Source organism: Lonchura striata, chromosome 24, assembly GCF_046129695.1.
Source record: "Lonchura striata isolate bLonStr1 chromosome 24, bLonStr1.mat, whole genome shotgun sequence".
Lineage (NCBI taxonomy): Eukaryota > Metazoa > Chordata > Aves > Passeriformes > Estrildidae > Lonchura > Lonchura striata.
In genome coordinates this window covers 2,119,050-2,140,297 of record NC_134626.1, presented here as the reverse complement: position 1 = coordinate 2,140,297, position 21,248 = coordinate 2,119,050, and the positions used below count along the sequence as shown (strand labels likewise).

Below are 21,248 nucleotides of genomic sequence, written 5' to 3'. Positions count from 1 at the left end.
GGAGTCAAGAACCTGTTTTGAAATAGATCTGAGGAGATTTAATGTGTAAACAACTCAAGAATTGACTTGTTTACACATTGAAATAAAAGTTACTCAGTGTTCTCCCCTCCCACAGCTGATTTCCCTTAAAATCTCCTCAGTGCTGCCTGAAACAATTAAAATTCAAAGTATAAAAGCACCACAGGACCTACAGAAAGTAAAAAATCCTAAATGTGCTGATAACCAAGCAGCAAAACCTCTTTAATTCTCCATCCTTCCCTCAGGGCCAGCTCCAAGGAGCCTCCAATCCAATTTTTTACATTTTTCCATAAAGACTGTGCTTTATCCATAAAGATTGTGATAAAACCAGTCCCTCTCCAGTGCTGTTAGGATTTTCCACAGCCTAGAAATGGGATTAAAAGCCCAGAACTGGGATAAAAATAGCAATTTCTGCTAAAGGTAAAGGATTATTTGGGGCTGATGCTCCCTCTGAGGCTCTCACAGTGCCAAGATTTTCACCAGAACTTCCCAGGGATTGTAATTTAGAAAAGCTGGAGCCGATTTTCTTAGCAAGATTTAAAAAATGCTCTGAGCAAAACAAAGGAAGGGAAAGGCCAGAGGCCAGCCTGGGCTTTTAACAGTAATTAATGAGATGGCCAATTAAGAACAAGCACCTGGGTGAATTTCTGGCTGCATTTGGAAATTCAGATTTTTGTTGCTCTGCTGCTCTCAGCCCTTTACAAAAATTTTGGGGTGAAGGAGCAGAACTGTGTTACACCAAAACTCCAGATCCTGTTGGGTAAACTCGGTTCTAAGCAGGTTTTAAGTCAGGCCTGTGGTTTTCTGGTGCCTCAGAAATGACAAAATTTGGTCATTTCTGGTGCCTCAGAAATGACAAAATCCTCTGCAGAGTCTCACAGGGGATGGAAACTCAAGTGCTCAGAAGTTAATACAAGAAAAGGGGTGAGGGAAGGTCAGATAATTGTGTTTACATCGCCAAATGTGAGTGGAAAAAAAGAACTTTTGACATTTCAAGACCACACAATGCGAAGAGCTGGGCTGAGCGTGTGGAGAGAGGAGCTTGTTTAGTTAAATCCTGGGATTTCTCAAATATCTGCTCCCTTCTGAGCTCCCATGGATCAGTGTCCAGCCTGGAAATGCTGGAATATTCCTGGGGAAGCCAAGGCAGGACGAGAAGCCCCAAATTTGGCTGTGGAATGTGGGCAGCAGGAAAAGAGGGAAAAGCCCAGCAGGGCTGCCTGGATCCAGCAATTTCCTGCATTTCCCTCAAATCCCCCTTTCCTGGGATGTGCTGCTTGCCAGGAAACAGCCCCAGGTTCTACCAGCCCCAAAATTCAACAGATTGAGCCCAAAACATGCCTGAACACAAACCCAGGAGTGCTCTGACAACCTTCAGGAATTATTCCCCTCAGGAATTACTCCCTTAAGGAATGATTTCCTTCAGGAATTCCTCCTTTCAGGAACTTCTTCCTTCAGGAATGATTACTTCCAAGAATTGCTCCCTTTAGGAACTGCTCCCATCTTGAATTGCTCCCTTCAGGAATGATTACTTCAGGAATTACTCCCTTGAAGAATGATTTCCTTCAGGAATTACTCCCTTCAGGAATTGCTCCTTTCAGGAATTGCTCCCATCTTGAGTTGCTCCCCTCAGGAATTACTCCCCTCAGGAATGATTAATTCAGGAATTACTCCCTTTAGGAATGATTACTTCAGAAATTCCTCCCCTCAGAAATTCCTCCCTTCAGGAATTGCTCCCCTCAGGAATTATTTCCATCTTGAATTACTCCCTTCAGGAATGATTACTTCAGGAATTACTCCCTTGAAGAATGATTTCCTTCAGGAATTGCTCCCATCAGGAATGATTACTTCAGAAATTCCTCCCCTCAGAAATTCCTCCCCTCAGGAATTGCTCCCTTCAGGAATTACTTCCATCTTGAATTGCTCCCCTCAGGAATACCTCCCCTCAGAAATGATTACTTTAGGAATTTCTCCCTTTAGGAATGATTACTTCAGAAATTACTCCCCTCAGGAATTACTCCCATCTTTAATTACTCCCCTCAGGAATTACTCCCATCTTGAATTGCTCCCCTCAGGAATTATTTCCCTCGGGAGCTGCTCCCTCCACAGGGGTGAAGTCTGAATTCTTCCCTCACTCCTGGAGTTTTATTCCATCCCTCGTGGGCAGGAGCTGAAGTTTCACCCCACAGCGACGCTCACCCAGCAGCATCCCTAAAAAAGGAGAAAACAAACATTTAAACCACAAATATTGGAGTTTTCCCAGCAGACAGAGCCTTTAAATCATCCCGAGGGGACGGTGATAAAAGTACAAGGAGAGAGAGAAAAAAGTGATAAAAGCATGAGGGGAGAGAGAAAAAATGATAAAAGTATGAGGAGAGAGAAACAAACTATAAAAGTATAAGGGGAGAGAGAAAAAAAAATTATAAAAGTATAAGGGGAGAGAGAAAAAAGTGATAAAAGCATGAGGGGAGAGAGAAAAAAGTGATAAAAGCATAAGGAGAGAAGAAAGTGATTAAAGCATAAGGAAAAACTTGATAAAAACATGAAAAGATGACAAAAAACTTGATAAAACCATGAGGAAAGAGACAAAACTTGATAAAAAAAAGGAAAGATACATAAAACATGATAAAAACATGAGAAGAGATTTTAAAAAGGGATAAAAACATGAGAGAAGAGACAAAAAATACTAAAATGGGAGGAAAGAGACAACAAGATAAAAAATGATAAAAATGAGAACAGATTAAAATAAGATAAAAATATGAGAAGAGATAAAAAACATGAGAAAACCATGAGAAAAGACACAAAAAAAAAAGATAAAAATATGAGAAAAGGACAAAACATGAGAAAAGAGACGAAAATGATAAAATTATAATGTTATAATTTTTATAAATGTTTAATTAGTAATTTTGTTACACATGTTGCAATTTCCTTTCAGCTCGGCCCGCAGAGCTCCTCTTCTGCTGGGGGAGGGGCCAAATCTGAGAGAGGAGAGGAGCAAAAACACAGATTTAGGGGAAAAAATATTGATTTAGGGGAAAATAAAACATTGATTTAGAGAGAATTATATACGTATATATATATGTTATATATAAAATATATGTATATTTTATATATATGTATATTTTATACGTATATATATTTTATATACTAATTACATATTATTATAAAGAATTATATAATTATATACTATTTCAAAATGAATATAATGTAATATCATTATAATATAATATAAATTATTATATGATATATTAATATACAATAAATTTATAAATATATTAGATATTGATTAATATATATTCATTCTATATTATTATAATAATTACATCATTATATACAATAATATTATATATTATAGCATTACATACTACAGTATGGTTATATCACCATTACAATTATTTATTAATATTTATCAACATGTTTATTAATATTTATTAATATACATAACAAATATACTTATAATACAATATATTATTATTTTATATTATTATAATATAATGTAATATATTATAATGTAATATAATACATTATATATATTATAAATAAAATATATATAACAAATATAATTATAATACATTATTATTTTATAATATATTATTATAATGTAATGTAATATAATATAATGTAATATAATTTAATGTAATATAATATAATGTAAATACATTTCGTATAATTATATATAAATACATAATTACATTATCTTATATTATATATACTATCTATAATTCTATCTATTATTACATATATTTAATACATAATCATATATATTTTATATACAATAATTTAACACACACTTACGAACAATTAGCACTTTACACTGCTCATTAAGAAGGGAGTGCAGGGAAGGCAGCCCACCTTGGGGGCTGTAGTCCACGCGCTGCAGGAAGAGCCCCGCGGCCGGGGCCGTGGCGTGCGGGGGGAACGCGCGCGGGTCCCGCAGCTCCAGCAGCTCCCGCAGCTGCGCCGGGGCCAGCCGGCCCTGCCCCACGGCCACCAGCGCCCCGACCATCCTCCTCACCTGCCACAGCACCAGGGATTCCTCAGCAGGGAATTCGGGAATTGGCCCGGCCCACCTCCCGCTCCGGAGTCACCACCAGCACCGGGGACTCCTCAGCGGGGAGTTCGGGAACCGGCCCGGCCCACCTCCCGCTCCAGAGTCACCACCAGCACCGGGGATTCCTCAGCAGGGAATTGGGGAACCGGCCCGTCCCACCTCCCGCTCCGGAGTCACCACCAGCACCGGGGACTCCTCAGCGGGGAGTTCGGGAACCGGCCCGGCCCACCTCCCGCTCCGGAGTCACCACCAGCACCGGGGACTCCTCAGCAGGGAATTCAGGAACCGGCCCGGCCCACCTCCCGCTCCAGAGTCACCACAAAGGCTCACCAGGCTGCTCCTGCTGTGCCTTTGGCACCAAACACCTCGCCCACCCCCGAACCTCACCTCACCCACCTCTAAATCTCCATTTGCAATTCATCCCCAGTTCTCCATTCCCAATTCTCCATCCCTAATTCTCCATTTTCAGTTTCCCATCTCCAATTCCTCACCTCCAATTCTTCATTTGCAATTCTCCATCCCCAGTTCTCCATTCCCAATTCTCCATCCCTAATTCTCCATTTTCAGTTTCCCATCTCCAATTCCCCACCTCCAATTCTTCATTTGCAATTCTCCATCCCCAGTTCTCCATTCCCAATTCTCCATCCCTAATTCTCCATTTTCAGTTTCCCATCCCCAATTCCCCACCTCCAATTCTCCATCCCCAGTTCCCCACCTCCAATTCTTCATTTGCAATTCTCCATCCCCAGTTCTCCACCTCCAGTTCTCCATTCCCAATTCTCCATCCCTAATTCCCCATTTTCAGTTTCCCATCCCCAATTCCCCACCTCCAATTCTTCATTTGCAATTCTCCATCCCCAGTTCTCCACCTCCAGTTCTCCATTCCCAATTCTCCATCCCTAATTCTCCATTTTCAGTTTCCCGTTCCCAATTCCCCACCTCCAAGTCTCCATCCCCAATTCCTCACCTCCAAAATCTCCATCCCCAATTTATTTCCAGTTCCCTATGCCAAATTGTCCATTCCCAATTTTCCATCCCAAATTCTCCACCTCCAATTCTCCACCTCCAGTTCTCCATCCCCAATTCCCCATCTCCAAATCTCCATCCCCAATTCCTCACCTCCAAATCTCCATCCCAAATTAATTTCCAATTCTCCATCTCTAATTCTCTACCTCTAAATGTCCATCCCTAATTATCCATTTCAAATCTCCACCCCCAATAATATAAATAAATATACAAATAAATATATTTTATTTAAATGTATATTTATTTATATACATACATTTTATATATTTATAAACACATTTATATACAATAATAAATTATAGTAATAAATATTATAAATAGAAAAAATATTATTAAAATTTAAAATACTAAAAGCAATCTTTTCTTGCCCAATTTTTCAATTTTTTTTTGAGGGTTTTAGGCACAAATTTAGGAGATTTTGGGCTCCAATAAAAAGCCCCAAAGCTGGAAAATTGCTAAAATAATCCATTTTTTGCTAAAATTGATTTACCTGTCGGTAAAGGAAGGATCTGCTCTTCACCTTCACCTCCCAGAACTCCAATCCACTAAAAAACAAAAAAACAAACAAAAAAAAAAAAAAACCAAACGAAAAAAAAAACAACAAAAAAGGCATTAAAATCAAATTTCAAGTGTTTTTTTAACACACAAGTCACGGGTTAATGAGAGTAATTAAATGCAGTGGCCCAATTAAGCTGAGACAGCACCTGGGACACCTGTGCTCCTTTATTGGGATAATATTATTTCCTAAAACTGACAAAAAAACCCCTGAATATTCACATTAAATATAGAAAAACCCCACAGATAATTGGGATAATCCCAAAAAATCTGAATATTCCCATTAAATATAGAAAAACCCAGGTCACTCAGCAGAACCCTCAGCATGGGGCAGGCTAGAAATAATTCCCTAAAAATCCCAAAAAATTAATTTTCCAAAAATCAAAATCAAAAAATCCATTCCCAAAAAAACACGAAAAAATCCCAAAAAACCCAAAATAACAATTCTCCAAAAACCCCAAAGAATGAATTCCCCAGAAAAAAACAAAAAAAACCCAAAGAAAATAAAAAAACCAACCCCACCAACAAAAAAATCCTCAAAAAATCTATTTTAAAAAATCTGGAAGCAGCTTTTTAGGAAAAATTGAAGTTCTTGGGCTCTCACCTGTGCAGGTAGGGAAAAATCAAACCAAATCCCTTGGCAGAGGTGGATTTAGCCACCAAAATGAGCAAAAATAGTGCAAAAAACCCTCCCAGAGCTGCTCCGTGCTAATTCCTCTCTCCAGCCTGTCCCCCACCCTGGTTTTCCTGAAAAATTTGACTTTTTGGGCTCTCACCTGTGCCCACAGGAATAAAAACCCAACCCAACCCCTTGGCAGAGGTGGATTTCAGCCACCAAAATGAAGGTAAAATATTGCAAAATTCTTCCCAGGAGCTGCTCCGTGCTAATTCCTCTCTCCAGCCTGTCTCCCACGCAGATTTTCCTGAAAAATTTGACTTTTTGGGCTCTCACCTGTGCCCACAGGAATAAAAACCCAACCCAACCCCTTGGCAGAGGTGGATTTCAGCCACCAAAATGAAGGTAAAATACTGCAAAATTTCTTCCCAGGAGCTGCTCCGTGCTAATTCCTCTCTCCAGCCTGTCCCGCGCAGGTCCCCCAGCCCAAGTCACCTGTGCAGGTAGTGCTGCTGCAGGAAGCCGGGCGCAGGCTGCAGCTGCAGCTGCAGCAGGGTCCTGACGGGGCTCTGCGCCGCTGCCTCGGCGTGCAGCGAGCGGAAGGAGCTGAAGTCGTGGGTGCCCAGCAGGAACTGCGCCGCTTCCCTCATGGCAGCCACGTCCAGGGGGCTGCAAGGCACACGGAGAGCCCAGGGATTGAGCCAGGCTCAAACCCCATAGAGTTATGCCAGGCTCAAGCCTAAATAAACTACACCAGGCTCAAACCCCAAGGAATTATGCCAGGCTCAAGCCTGAGTAAATTACACCAAGCTAAAACCCCAAGGAATTATGCCAGGCTCAAACCCCATAGAATTATGCCAGGCTCAAACCCTAATAAATTATGCCAGGCTTAAACCACAGTGAGTTACACCAGGCTCAAACCCCAGGGAATTATGCCAGGCTCAAACCCCAAGGAATTATGCCAGGCTCAAACCCCAGGGAATTAAAGCAGGCTTAATTAGCCAATGAATTACACCAAGCTCAGACCCCAAACTCCTTTGGAGGAGGGAAATCAGAGCTCTACCCCATCTCCATGTCCTCTGTGACTGCAATTCCCACATTTAACAACCCTTTAAAAAGAGAAATTCCTCCTAAAGCTCTCCTGGGATCCTTAAACCCTCCTGATGTCCAACCTAAACCCCAACCTGAGGCAAAAACCCCTCCCAATTCCTCTAATCCTGTCCCCTCCTAGCAGGGACTTGTGCAGAGCCAGAAAATCCCCTTTTATCCCCTTTTTTCCCCCCCTCCAGCCCTGATTCCCTAATTTTCCTTGCCTGGACTCACCCTCCTGCAGGAGCCCAGCACAGATCCCGCTCGAAGACGGGGATTTGGGAATGGTGGGCACAGCCCAGCAGCAGGCGGTAGATGTAGGTCCTGGAGAGGGCACAGAAACGGGCGTGGAAGGTGCTGGAAACCCGCTGGGCACTGAGGATGCTGGGGGACAGAAGGGAAAAGGTGACAGGGACACCCAAATTCCAAAGCTTTTCCATCAAGGGACACAGAAATTCCAAAGATTCTCCATCAAAGGACACGGAAATTCCAAAGCTTTTCCACTGAAAGGGGTTGGGCACTTGCTGGGCACTGAGGATGTTGTGGGACAGAAGGGAAAAGGTGACAGGGACTCCCAAATTCCAAAGGTTTTCCATCAACAGGGACACTGAAATTCCAAAGCATTTCCATTGACAAGGACACTGAAATTCCAGAGCTTTTCTATCAACAGGGACACAGAAATTCCAAAGCTTTCCTATCAACAGGGACACAGAAATTCCAAAGGTTTTCCACTGGAAGGTGCTGGAAACCCACTGGGCACTGAGGATGCTGTGGGACAGAAAGGAAAAGGTGACAGGGACAGTGAAATTCCAAAGGTTTTCCATCAATGGGGACATCAAAATTCCAAAGCTTTTTCATCATCAGGGACACAGAAATTCCAAAGGTTTTCCACTGAGAGGTGCTGGACATTGAGGATGCTGCGGGACACAAGGGAAAAGGTGACAGGGACAGCAAAATTCCAAGATTTTCTATCAACATGGACACAGAAATTCCAAATCTTTTCCATCGACAGGGACACAGAAATCCCAAAGATTCCTGCAGCAGATGGAGATGCCCCAGAGGAGGTCCCTTCCCTCAGGACCTGCAGGACTTTGTGCATCCAGGAAAATCCCACCTCGGCTGAGTGGGGTGGGATGGATCCAGCAGAGCCCTCTCAGCCCCAAAAGCTGACCCTGCACGTGTCCACTCATCCCCCACCCACCCCAAACAATCCCAGAAAAATCTCCCCAGGCTGAGATTCCCTGGTGTTTTCCTCCCCAGGCAGCAGGGAGAAAATTCCCTGTTCCTCCAAAACCCCAAAATCGTCACCCCACACAGCCTGGGAGCCACAAAAGAGGGCGGAGACCCCAAATTCCCCCTGCCCAGGAAGGAAAAGCTTCCCCCAGCTCCTGCACCTCTCCCAAATTGTTCTCACGGACTGGCTGCAGCTCTTCCTCATCCCAAATTCCTGCTGCTCTGCATCCCACAGGAAAAATCCACATGGAGCCACAACCCCTGCAGGTGCTGCTTCAGAGGAGCTAAAAAAGCTTTTTTAAGGAGCTTTTTTAAGGAGCTTTATTAAGGAGCTCTCCTTAAAAGGGAGTTTTCCTCCTGCTGTTTTTCCCTTCCTGCCTTCGGAATTCAGCGAGGAGAAAGGAGCCAGGGCAGCTAAAAAACCAGGACAGATTTGGGAGCACAAATATCTTTATTTACTTGGAGGAAAGTTGGTGCTTTTGGGGGTTTTTGGCAGCTCGAGTGCCTCTGGCTCACAGCCCTGCCCTGGCTCAGAGAAATGAAAGCTGAGCTGCAAAGATTTGCAAAAACAAGGCCAGGGATGAATTGCTGCAGTGCCACAAAGCATCAGGAGAAATGCAAACTCCTTCTAAACACAGGAATAAAATTAGGATTTTATTAGGATAAATTTATTTCCCTCTGTCTGCATGCCTCCACGAGCACACAGTCTGTCCTGAGCTAACACTGGGGTGGTTTTTATTAAATAATCATCCTTTTAGTAAAATTCCCTCAGAGCAACTTATTTCTGCTCATGTAATTCCTCAGTGCAGGCAGCTTTTCCTGTTGCAATTGTTCCTTTTAGCCAGGAATATTTTTTCCAGAATTTTCTCCAGCAGCTGCCTTGGTGAGATCCCATTTTTAAAAATGATGGTAAATAAAGAACTGTGGCTTTTTTTTTTTTTTTTTACCTTTTTTCCATTTTTTACCATTTCCAACAGGGCCTGAATTTTGAGATCAAAGAAAAAAAAAAAAAACCACAAAGACATTTAATTAGAAATGGCAATGTATGAGACAAAAAAAAAAAATCCTAAAAATCTTCCTGCTCTCTCCACTAGCAGCACCTAAAAGCCAATTTTACAGAAGGTGGGAGGAATCCCAGCTCTGCTGTCACTCAGACAAATTTTACTGGGTGGATAGAAACCAGGACCAGGAGGTGTGAGACTCCCACACTGCCAGCCCCACTCTGAGGACAGCAGAGCCCTCCTAAAACGACTCCAACTCTGAAATATTCTCTGATGTTGGGGGCAATGGAATGTGAAATGCAGGAAATTCTCAGAACTTTGGGCCTGGAAGCCAAAGTTTAGAATTAAACCCAGGATTTGATCTCAGAGAGAGAAAAACAAGCAGGATGGGACTGCCTGGGCTGGAGCTGGAATGGGACAATGAACTCCAAGGTGCCAATGGAGCAGAACTGATCATTTTGTGACCAATCATCCATTTTTTGGGCCCATTTTGGTTCATCTTGGGTGCAGCCCTGGCTGGGCCCTTGTGCTGCCCAAGGTGGATCCATGAGGAGATCCTTTCATAAATCCCTGCTTTATTTTCATTCTTTATTTCTGCTCCTTTAATAAATCCCTGCTTTATTCTTTAATTCTGTTCCAGCTCATCCTTCCCAAGGCATCAGCATCACAAACCTGGCTCTGCTGCAGCATTTTCAGCTCTCTGGGATAGTTTATTCCAATAAAACTTGAAAATACAACTTAATTCCAGGCCTAAATTCCAAAGAGAAGGACTGAGGTTCAGTGGTTGGTGACACAACAAATGGATCACTGCAGTGCTACCTCTAAAATCAGCCCCCAAACTGCTTTTGAGGAAGGAAATCAGAGCTCTGCCCCATCCCCATGTCCTCCAACATCCAGGAAAAGTTTTGGGCTTCCAGGTCGGATGGGATAGAAGAGAGAATTCCTGAACTGCTGAATTTCCCTCTGCAGGAAGCTAAGAAATAACCCCTTCATCTTCATAAATATCTCCTAGCTGATACCCAAGTTCCTTTGAGCTCTAAAATTCATCCTCTCCTTTCATCTCCTAATATCCCCCACCCCAAACTCCAAAAAAAGTGCATTATTTACATGCAGGAACCGCTCGGATGGGGGCAGTTTTTTCCAGTTTTGGCAGTAAAAAGCAGCTCAAATGGCAGGTTTTTGCCTCACCGGATGGGCTCGGGCCTGAGGTGGTGGTTGAGGCCCTGGAGCAGCTGCTGGCCACTGAAGGGAGCCTTGCCCGGGGCCCGCTGGATGTCCAGGTGGGCGGCGTTGGCCAGGGCGTGGACGCCGGCGTCCGTGCGGCTGGAGATGTGGAACTTGATGGGAGCGCTGGGCTTCAGCCGCTCGGCTGCCTTCTGCAAGCAAGGGCAAAAAGTCAGCAAAAATGGAGAAAAAACTCAGCATCATTCGGCAGAAATTCGGCAGAAATTCAGCAAAACCTCGGCAAAAATTCGGCAATAATTCGGCAAAAATTCGGCAATAATTCGGCAGTAATTCAAAAAAAATTCAGCAATAGTCCAGCAATACTTGGGCAAAAATTCAGCAATAATTCGGCAATAACTCAGAAAAAATTCAGCAATAATTCAGGAATAATCCAGCAATAATTCAGCAATGATCCAGTAAAAATTCAGCAATAATTCGGCAATGCTCCAGTAAAAATTCAGCAATAATTCAGCAAATATCCAGAAATGATCCAGCGATAATTCAACAATAATTCAGCAATGATTCAGCAAAAATTTGGCAAAAATCCAGTAATAATCCAGCAATAATTTGGCAAAAAACCAGCAACAATTCAGCATTAATTCAGCAATAATCTAGCAAAAATGTCCTCCTCCTGATGCCTTGTGAAAGCTGCCCTAGAACAGAGCTGGACAGAGCTAAAGAATAAATCAGGGATTTATTAAAGGATCTCCTCAATGGATCCACTTTGGGCTGCACAAGAGCCCAGCTAGGGCTGCACCCAAGATGAACCAAAATGGTCCCAAAAAATGGATGGTTGGTCACAAAATGTTCAGTTCTGCTCCATTGGCACCTTGGAGTTCATTGTCCCATTCCAGCTCCAGCCCATCAGTCCCATCCTGCTTGTTTTCCTCTCTCCAGCCCACGCTGTTGGTGCTCCTGGGCTGAGATTTGGATCATTTGTCCTTGGTGCCCAGCTGGAGCAGGAATTGTTTTGTCTCTGCTCTGTGCAGAGAGCTCAGCATCCCCTCGTGGGAAACTCAGAGCCTCACACTAAAGCAGCACAGAATGTGAAAAATAGAAAAGTTAAACCTGAGACATCAGCACAGAATGTGAAAAATAGAAAAGCTAAACCTGAGATATAAAAAGCCAAACCTGAGGCATTATTAGAGAATCTGAAAACTAGAAAAGTTAAAACCTGAGGCATCAGCACAGAATCTGAAAAATACAAAAGCTAAACCTGAGGCATCATTAGAGACCCTGAAAAATAGAAAAGCCAAACCTGAGACATCAGGACAGAATGTGAAAAATAGAAAAGCTAAACCTGAGGCATCATTAGAGAACCTGAAAAATAGAAAAGTTAAAACCTGAGGCATCAGTCCTGGCTAACCACATCTCTGTTACTCCTAAAAGAGTTTGGAGTTACTGTGGGTTGAAAATAATTGAGTGTTTGGGTGAATTTGTCCTAAAATCAGTGGTTTTGCAGCTTCTGCCCTGAAATCACCTCATACAGAGCATCCAAAATGCCACGAGAGCTTTTTTAAGGGGGCAAAATAAAGTCAAAATGAACTCCTCATCTCTAGCCTCTGCTTTTGTTGTGTGAGCTTCCTTAAGTGCACAAAATAAAGTGAAAAATATTCATCTTTGTGTTGTTGGGTGAGGGGGATAAAAGACAGAGGATCACCCATTTCAGCCCATTTCAACCCAAACCCCAGACAGAAAATCCAGTGAAAATTAACTGCAGGGAATAAGTGAAACATTTAAAAGAATGAAAAACCACAAATGAAGGCAGGAAACCGGAGGAATGACTCAAAATTTCCTTTTCCTTCCCATCCCCACTCCCGAGCAGCGAACCCAGTGGTTTTGATTGGATTTTAATTTGGTACAAGACTCAATAAAATTCGAATTGCTGACTCACAAATACCTTCCAGACTCCTGCTGGAGCAGCCAGGGTTGTGAGCTCTTGAGAAATGTTCCATGAAAATGCACAGGGAGGCAGAGAAAAATGTAACCGAGCTGCAGGGGGAGGCCTGGGAAACAGAACCAAACTGATTTTCCCCATCTATTTGCAGTTCACATGTGGTTACAATTAAGAGTGAAAAAATGAAACTAAAAAAATCTGTATTTATCACCCCCAAGCAAAGAGGAGCAGACAGAAACGAAATGGTTTCCTGCAGCAGACCTTGGCCTGTGCCTCAGCAATTTGTCTGAGAGGTGATTTTTTAAGAGCAAAGTTTCTCCAGAGATGTTTGGGTTTTGCAGGCTCCTCCCTCCCTCTCTCCACCCCTTTCTCCCCCTCCTTCCGCAGCAGACAAAAACCAGCCAGTGGAAACAAGAATTGGGAGAGACAACAGGAAAGAACATGTAAAATATTCTTTTTTTTTTTTTTGGTGCATCCCAGCTCCATCTGGATAATCAGGAGCCAAGCTGGATCAGCACGACACTGAATTTCTCCACTGAAAACCAGACTGGGGAGAAAACAGGAGCAAAGTCTCAAGGAAATCTGATTATTTCTTCTGTTCAGCTCAGCCAGCAAATCCACAAAGGTGCAGGACTGGAGGTTTTCCTTCAGCAAATGGGATTTTCACAGCTGCCCTTCTCCATCAGATTTTTCCCACCTTTCTGAGTATCCCAAGGAGGAATGTCACCATCAACACCACCTAACAAATCCCAGTTTGTGAAGCTGAAAGCTTTGGGAATTTTTCCCCTAGCACACACTGATAATATTCTATCAACTGCTGCCTCCAGCTTCAATTTTAATATTTCATTTCTTTTGGATGGGATAGAATCTCCTGAAAGAGAGAATTTCTGAACTGCTGAACTTCTCTTTGCAGGCAGCTAAGAAATGACCCCTTCATCTTTATATCTCCTATCTGAATATCCAAATTCCTTTGAGCACTGAAGTTTCCTCCTCTCCTTTAATCTCTTAATATCCCCCACCCTGAACTTCAAAAAAAGTGCATTATTTACATGCAGGAATTGCTTGGATAAGGACCAGTTTTTCCTGCTTTTGCAGGGCTTTCATCTGGGGAACTCCAAAGGTTTCAGTGCTGCTCATCCAGATCCCCATCCTGTTTGGGATCATCTCTGGGCTCCCAGGGGAGTTGAGATTTTACCCAGCTAAAAAGAAATGAAGAAGATAAAGGAATAAAGGAGCTGGGCTGTCCTGTGTGTGCTCAGAGTTCCCAGCTCTCTGCTCCTGCCTTTAAGCTACAGGAAACATCTTTTCTTTAATTCTTAAAAATAATTTAAAAATAGTTTTAATAATAATAATAATAATTTTAATATTAAAAATGTTAATTTAAATTTAATTAAAATGTAGTTAAATTTTTAATTTAATAATTTTTCAGTTTTTATAAAGCTTGGCTTTGGCACCTGCTGGATGCCACTCACATCTCACCCATCTGAATGCATCCTGAATTTTTCCACACAGCCACATGCCTGGAGCAGCCAGGGTGCAAAGTTTATCCCTCAGACACGCCAGGGATGCAGGGGGAAGCATTAATTGCATTTAGCTGTGCAATTAATGTGTCCTGCCAAGAGGCTTCCTTCACTGAGCCTTCCACAGTTTGAATTACGCTGGAATTTCCACTGCTGGCTGCCAGGATGAGATGGATCCACATTCCAGCTTGCTTTTATTGCTCCCAGCTCACTTTTCCTCTCATGCTGGAGGGAAGAACAGGGCGATGAACATCACCCATGGCAGGGGAGCAAAAGTTCATCCCCTTCCTGAATTTAAAAAAAAAAATCCTCCAGATTTTCCATCGACCTTTACAAGCATTGGGAATGTTTTGGAAAAAGAAATTTCTCTTCCCTTAGACTGGTCATGGTTTCATCCTCTGGAATGGCCACACAGAGGCTGCACAATTTATTAATTACAGTGTTCTAATAATTAGAAAAAGTCACCCCTGACTGGCTGAGTGCTGTGTCAGCTAAGCTAATTAAAAAGCCAGCTCGTTTGCAGCTGGAGGGATAAAATGGAAGGGAATGCCAGGAGGGATAGGCTGAAAATGTGGATTTTGTTAGAAGGTTTCCAAAGCAATCTGCGACGTCACCGGGATTATTATCAAAACAGAGGCTGGAGATGACAGTTCTCTTTGTTTGAAATTCTTGCTCTTTTTTTTTTAAAGGATGTGGGGAAGGAGGTTGTGCCAGAGCTGCCTTGCATAGTAAGGAGCTGCTGTTTCTCCTTCCTCTCCTCTCCTACTCCCTTTTCCTTTCATCAGGAACAATATCTGCCCTCAGCACAGGGCTGCTGGCCAAAACAGCTTTTTGGCAGGGGAAGAAAATGAGTTTGGGCAGCAATTCCCACAAAATGGGAAACGGGAGATGGCTCAGTCAGCCTTGGAGGGAAACTCTGCAGATCCCAAGCAACAGCAAAAGGAGAGATCTTCCTTTCCAGCAGAGACACTTCTGAGAATTGAGACAGAGCCTGAAGTCCTGGATCTTAAAAGTTCCAAAGAATAACTGGAGGGAGACAAATTACAGAGCTCCAACCTCTGGAGGTGGAGAAACAAGGCCTGGAATTTGCCTTGGGCACAAATTGGTGCTTCAAGACTTGTCTCCAAGAAGTAAAATTACACCAGCAAAGCTCACCCCCTTCAAAAAGAGATGAAAAGCTCCTAGAAGAGACAGAGCATGAAGTCCTGGATGTGAAAATTTCCATGAATAACTGCAGGGAGACAAATCTCAGAGCTCCAACCTCTGGATGTGGGGAAACAAGGCCTGGAATTTGCTTTGAGCCCAAATTGGTGCTTCAAGACTTGTCTCTAAGAAATAAAATCTTGTCAGCAAAGCTCACCCCCTCAAAAATAGATTAAAAGCTCCTAGAAGAGACAGAGCCTGAAGTTCTGGATGTGAAAATTCCCATGAATAACTGGAGGGAGACAAATCACAGAGCTCCAAGCTCCCCATCAGAGGAAACAAGGCCTGGAATTTGCTTTGGGCTCAAATTGGGGTTCTGAGCGCTCCAAGATTTGTCTCCAAAAAATAAAATGTTACCAGCAAAGCTCACCCCCTCAAAAAGAAATGAAAAGCTCCCACAAGTATCTCTGGATTGAAACAAGGCTCCATTTCCTCTGCAGAGTCGCAGGGCTCTGTCACAGCAAGGACAGAAAAGGCTTTGCAGTGACACAGATCTGTTCAGCTCCAGCCCAAAGGGACACAAAGCCAGCCAGCTCATTCCAAATTCCACAGAACAGCTGCTGGGAACACCAAGTCTGCACCTCCCAGGTCATCTGCTTGCCAACAAATGGCTGAACATCCTCAGAACACAATAAGGATCTCATTACAGCTTTAGTTTTGCCCTTCCCTTCGCTTGCCTTCCTGGCTTTGGGGAAAGCAGTGAAGTTCAAGGCTGCAGAGAAAAGGAGGAAGGAAAAGAAATTCCTGCAGGCCCCAGAAGTTTTCTATTAAAGCTGCTTTAAGGTTTCCCATGTGGTTGCAATAGACACAGCAGTGCCCAGCATCAATACCACCACATGAAAGCACCGAGCTGGCCTGCAAAGTGCTGATTCTGGGAAAAAGGCAACACCAAATAAGCTCATGTTTGTCTTTTTCTCCTCTTCTTTTCTCCTCTAATCACCCACCCTACCCATCTGCCCGCTCACGCATCCCTGGGATAATGCAGAACAACTGCTGGGCTCACCCCACGGCCAGAGCCTGGGGCCCTGCATGGCTCAGAGGATGAGACAAATGGGCCAGAAAATCCTTTGGGGTTTTTCTTTCAGGGTCTGCACAACATTGAGCCACTTTCTCTGTCACAGTCTCGGGCAAGAAGCCACATGAATACACCCTGAGAACTCTGATTCCAGCCATAATTCCTCACACTTTCCTTCTGAGTTGATGTCTCAGGTTTTGGTTTTTCTATTTTTCACATTCTGTGCTGATGCCTCAGGTTTGGCTTTTCTATTTTTCAGGGTCTCTAATGATGCCTCAGGTTTAGCTTTTGTATTTTTCAGATTCTGTGCTGATGCCTCAGGTTTTAACTTTTCTAGTTTTCAGATTCTCTAATAATGCCTCAGGTTTGGCTTTTTATATCTCAGGTTTTGTTTTTTCTATTTTTCACATTCTGTGCTGATGTCTCAGGTTTAGCTTTTCTATTTTTCACATTCTGAGCTGCTTTAGTGTGTGGCTCTGAGCTCCACACGAGGGGATGCTGAGCTCTCTGCACAGAGCAGAGACAAAACAATTCCTGCTCCAGCTGGGCACCAAGGACAAATGATCCAAATCTCAGCCCAGCAGCACCAACAGCGTGGGCTGGAGAGAGGAAAACAAGCAGGGTGGGACTGCCTGGGCTGGAGCTGGAATGGGACAATGAACTCCAAGGTGCCAGTGGAGCAGAACTGATCATTTTGTGACCAACCATCCATTTTTTGGGCCCATTTTGGTTCATCTTAGGTGCAGCCCTGGCTGGGCTCTTGTGCTGCCCGTGGTGGATCCATTGAGGAGATCCTTTCATAAATCCCTGATTTATTCTTTAACTCTGTCCATCCTCTGTCTTAGCTTCACAAGGCACCACAGTGAGAGCAGCAGGAATTCTCAGCCCCACAGAGCGTGGGGATGTCCTGCCCTTGTCACCTGGGGTGTCACCAGGGCTGCTCCTGGCAGCTCTGTCCTTCCCCAGGGCTGCAGAGCAGAGCAGAGCATCCCAAAGTGCTGCAATTTGGGATTTGGGTCAGACAGACTGACCACAAATGGGAGCTGAGTGATAAAATGTGCTCTGACCTGCAGGAATCATCAAAAACCTCTTATCTTCCAAGCTTCATTTTGAACTCCACGATGCTTCCAAGCCAAGAGAAATAATTCCTCTTCCTTTTGATCCCTGACTCAGCAGCTCAACAGCAGCTTGTAATTAATTTGCAATTTAAATTCACGATTGCATTACGACGCTCAGGTGACCCATTTTCCACTCCTGGGTGTAAAAATGGGGTTTTTTTTTCATTCCTGTTCACACTCTCTGCCAGCCCAAACAGCACCCAGGGGTCCTCAAACCATTCCCAGGTCCAAGGGAATCCCTGGGAGCAGTGCAGAGATAACAGGTTCATAATTATTTTTAACCCTGGCATAACAGAATTCCAAAAATAAAATGGAAGCAGCACGGAACAATGGACATCCTGCTGTGCTTTGTTCTGCAAACCTGTGTGTCCCACCTCTCCTGGGAGGAGACAGCACCCAGCTGCTAAATCCATGAAGGAATTGGACATGGAGGCAGTTTTAAGGACAAGCCACAAAGCTCAGGTGGGCCAGCAGCTCTCAGAGTCAGTTCTGGGCTTAATTAAGTCTCATTGAAGGTTTTTTAAGGTCAGAATCATGACATCATTTTAGGTATTTGCTTTTGAACTTCACAGTGTTTACCACTCTGTTTTATTGACCGTCTGTCTCTAAATTATATTTACCTCAGTAATTTCTAGGGCTGAACAATGTGATCCTAAAAGCCTCATTTTTATGACAACAGGACCTACCTCCAAATAATTCTGGACTCCAACCAGGGCCTGATCACTCTTGGTCTCCATAACCCCACTGCAGAGCAGAACAAACATGATTTATTGAGGTGTGGCAACATTCAGGGACTTGTCAGAGCCCATCAACAAATCCAGAACTTCTGGATCTTCCCACAGAACTTGCAGGGACCAAACACTGAAGAATGGGCAGGGAAAGTGCCTTATTGGTTCTTAAACTTATTAAAATTAAAATTATTAAAATTAAAAGTGGTTATTTTCAACAAGGGATGTTGGAAATTAAATAATCCTTCAAATGTTCCTCTCTGGACTGGCCCTTGAGACAAACTCTGCTGTCCCAAATCCTGCTCTCTCCAAATCCTGCCATTCCAAACTCTGCTCTCCCCAAATTCTGCTGTCTAAATTCTGCCAGCTCAAACTCTGTTCCCATTGCTGCCTCCCCAAACTCTGGCCTGCCCAAACTCTGCTCTCCCAAATTCTGTCATCTCAAACTCTGCTCTCCCAAATTCTGCTCTCCCAAATTCTGTTATCTCAAACTCTGCTCTCCCAAATTCTGCTCCCCAAGTTCTGCTCTCCTCAAACACTGTTCTCATCCATTCTTCTCCACACTCTGCTCTCCCAAACCCTGCTCTCTCCAAATCCTGCTATTCCAAACTCTGCCCTCCCCAAGCTCTATTCCCAAATTCTATCCCCAAACTTTATCCCCAGGCTGTCCCCAGGCTCTCTCCTGTCTATCCCCAAGCTCTATCCTGCATCTCTCTCCCCAGGCTCTATCCCTAAGCCCTGCTCTCTCCAAACTCTACCCCCAAACTCTATCCCCAAACTCTATCCCCAAACTCTACCCCTAAACTCTATCCCCAAGCTCTATCCTGTCTATCCCGTCTCTATCCCCTGCCTCTATCCCCAGGTTCTATCCCCAGGCTCTATCCCCAGGCTCTACCCTGTCTGTCCCTAATCTCTCTCCCCAATCTCTGTCCCCTGGCTCCCTCTCTCCCATCCCCTCTCTCCCATCCCCTCTCTCCCATCCCCTCTCTCCCATCCCTCTCCCATTCCCTCTCCCATTCCCTCTCCCATCTCTCTCCCATCTCTCTCCCATCTCTCTCCCATTCCCTCTCCCATTCCCTCTCCCATTCCCTCTCCCATCCCTCTCCCATTCCCTCTCCCATTCCCTCTCCCATTCCCTCTCCCATTCCCTCTCCCATTCCCTCTCCCATTCCCTCTCCCATTCCCTCTCCCATTCCCTCTCCCATTCCCTCTCCCATTCCCTCTCCCATCTCTCTCCCATCTCTCTCCCATCTCTCTCCCATTCCCTCTCCCATTCCCTCTCCCATTCCCTCTCCCATTCCCTCTCCCATTCCCTCTCCCATTCCCTCTCCCATTCCCTCTCCCATTCCCTCTCCCATTCCCTCTCCCATCTCTCTCCCATCTCTCTCCCATCTCTCTCCCATTCCCTCTCCCATTCCCTCTCCCATTCCCTCTCCCATTCCCTCTCCCATTCCCTCTCCCATTCCCTCTCCCATCTCTCTCCCATTCCCTCTCCCATCTCTCTCCCATCTCTCTCCCATTCCCTCTCCCATCCCTCTCCCATTCCCTCTCCCATTCCCTCTCCCATCTCTCTCCCATCCCCTCTCTCCCATCTCTCTCCCATTCCCTCTCCCATTCCCTCTCCCATTCCCTCTCCCATTCCCTCTCCCATCTCTCTCCCATTCCCTCTCCCATTCCCTCTCCCATTCCCTCTCCCATTCCCTCTCCCATCTCTCTCCCATTCCCTCTCCCATCTCTCTCCCATCTCTCTCCCATTCCCTCTCCCATTCCCTCTCCCATTCCCTCTCCCATTCCCTCTCCCATCTCTCTCCCATTCCCTCTCCCATTCCCTCTCCCATCTCTCTCCCATCTCTCTCCCATCTCTCTCCCATCTCTCTCCCATTCCCTCTCCCATTCCCTCTCCCATTCCCTCTCCCATCTCTCTCCCATCTCTCTCCCATCTCTCTCCCATTCCCTCTCCCATTCCCTCTCCCATTCCCTCTCCCATTCCCTCTCCCATCTCTCTCCCATCTCTCTCCCATCTCTCTCCCATTCCCTCTCCCATTCCCTCTCCCATTCCCTCTCCCATTCCCTCTCCCATCTCTCTCCCATTCCCTCTCCCATCCCTCTCCCATTCCCTCTCCCATCTCTCTCCCATTCCCTCTCCCATCTCTCTCTCCGTCCCTCCGCTGCCGCCCGTGGCTGGGCCCGGCGGGGCACGTACCTGTACCTGGTGCCAAAGTACTGAAAGAACACCAGGTACCGGGCAGGGCCCGCGGCCATGGCCGGGACAGCCCGGGACAGCCCGGGACAGACCCGGGACAGCCCGGAGCGGAGCGGGACAGACCCGGGACAGAGCCGGGACAGAGCCGGCACGGCCCGGAGCGGGACAGACCCGGGACAGAGCCGGGACAGAGCCGGCACGGCCCGGAGCGGAGCGGGACAGAGCCGGCACGGCCCGGAGCGGAGCGGGACAGAGCCGGGACAGAGCCGGGACAGAGCCGGCACGGCCCGGAGCGGAGCGGGCAGCGCGGCCGGGCCGGGCGGCGCCGCCCCTTCCCGCGGCCGCAGCGCCGCTTCCGCCGCGGCTCGGCACGGAACGGCACCGAACGGAACGGAACGGAACGAGGATGTGCTCATGGAGTTCTGGGATGTGCTCGGGATGTGCTCATGGGGCTCAGGATGCACTCATGGGGATCTGGGATGTGCTCATGGGGATCTGGGATGTGGGATTTTCTCAGGATGTGCTCATGGGAATCTGGGATATGCTTGGGATGTGCTCATGGGGATCTGGGATGGGCTCGGGATGTGTTCATGGAGTTCTGGGATGTGCCCGAGTTGTGTTCATGGGGATCTGGGATGTTCTCAGGATGTGCTCATGGGGATCTGGGATGTGGGATTTTCTCAGGATGTGCTCATGGGAATCTGGGATATGCTTGGGATGTGCTCATGGGGATCTGGGATGTGCTCATAGG

The 21,248-nt window shown here is 45.3% G+C and overlaps 1 protein-coding gene across 1 annotated transcript; it reads right to left on the bottom strand.

Moving 5' to 3' along the window:
- Nucleotides 1–2,025: 2,025 nt before the first annotated feature.
- PUSL1 (pseudouridine synthase like 1) lies at nt 2,026–20,762 on the bottom strand. Its single transcript, XM_077788103.1, has 9 exons — nt 20,498–20,762; nt 18,253–18,310; nt 10,778–10,965; nt 7,590–7,739; nt 6,762–6,935; nt 5,586–5,640; nt 3,871–4,033; nt 2,932–2,996; nt 2,026–2,229 (listed from the first exon to the last, which is right to left on the bottom strand). The coding sequence occupies exons 1-8, from the start codon at nt 20,554–20,556 to the stop codon at nt 2,950–2,952; spliced, it is 894 nt and encodes a 297-aa protein (XP_077644229.1). The 5' UTR covers nt 20,557–20,762; the 3' UTR covers nt 2,026–2,229; nt 2,932–2,949.
- Between the last annotated feature and the right edge of the window lie 486 nt (nt 20,763–21,248).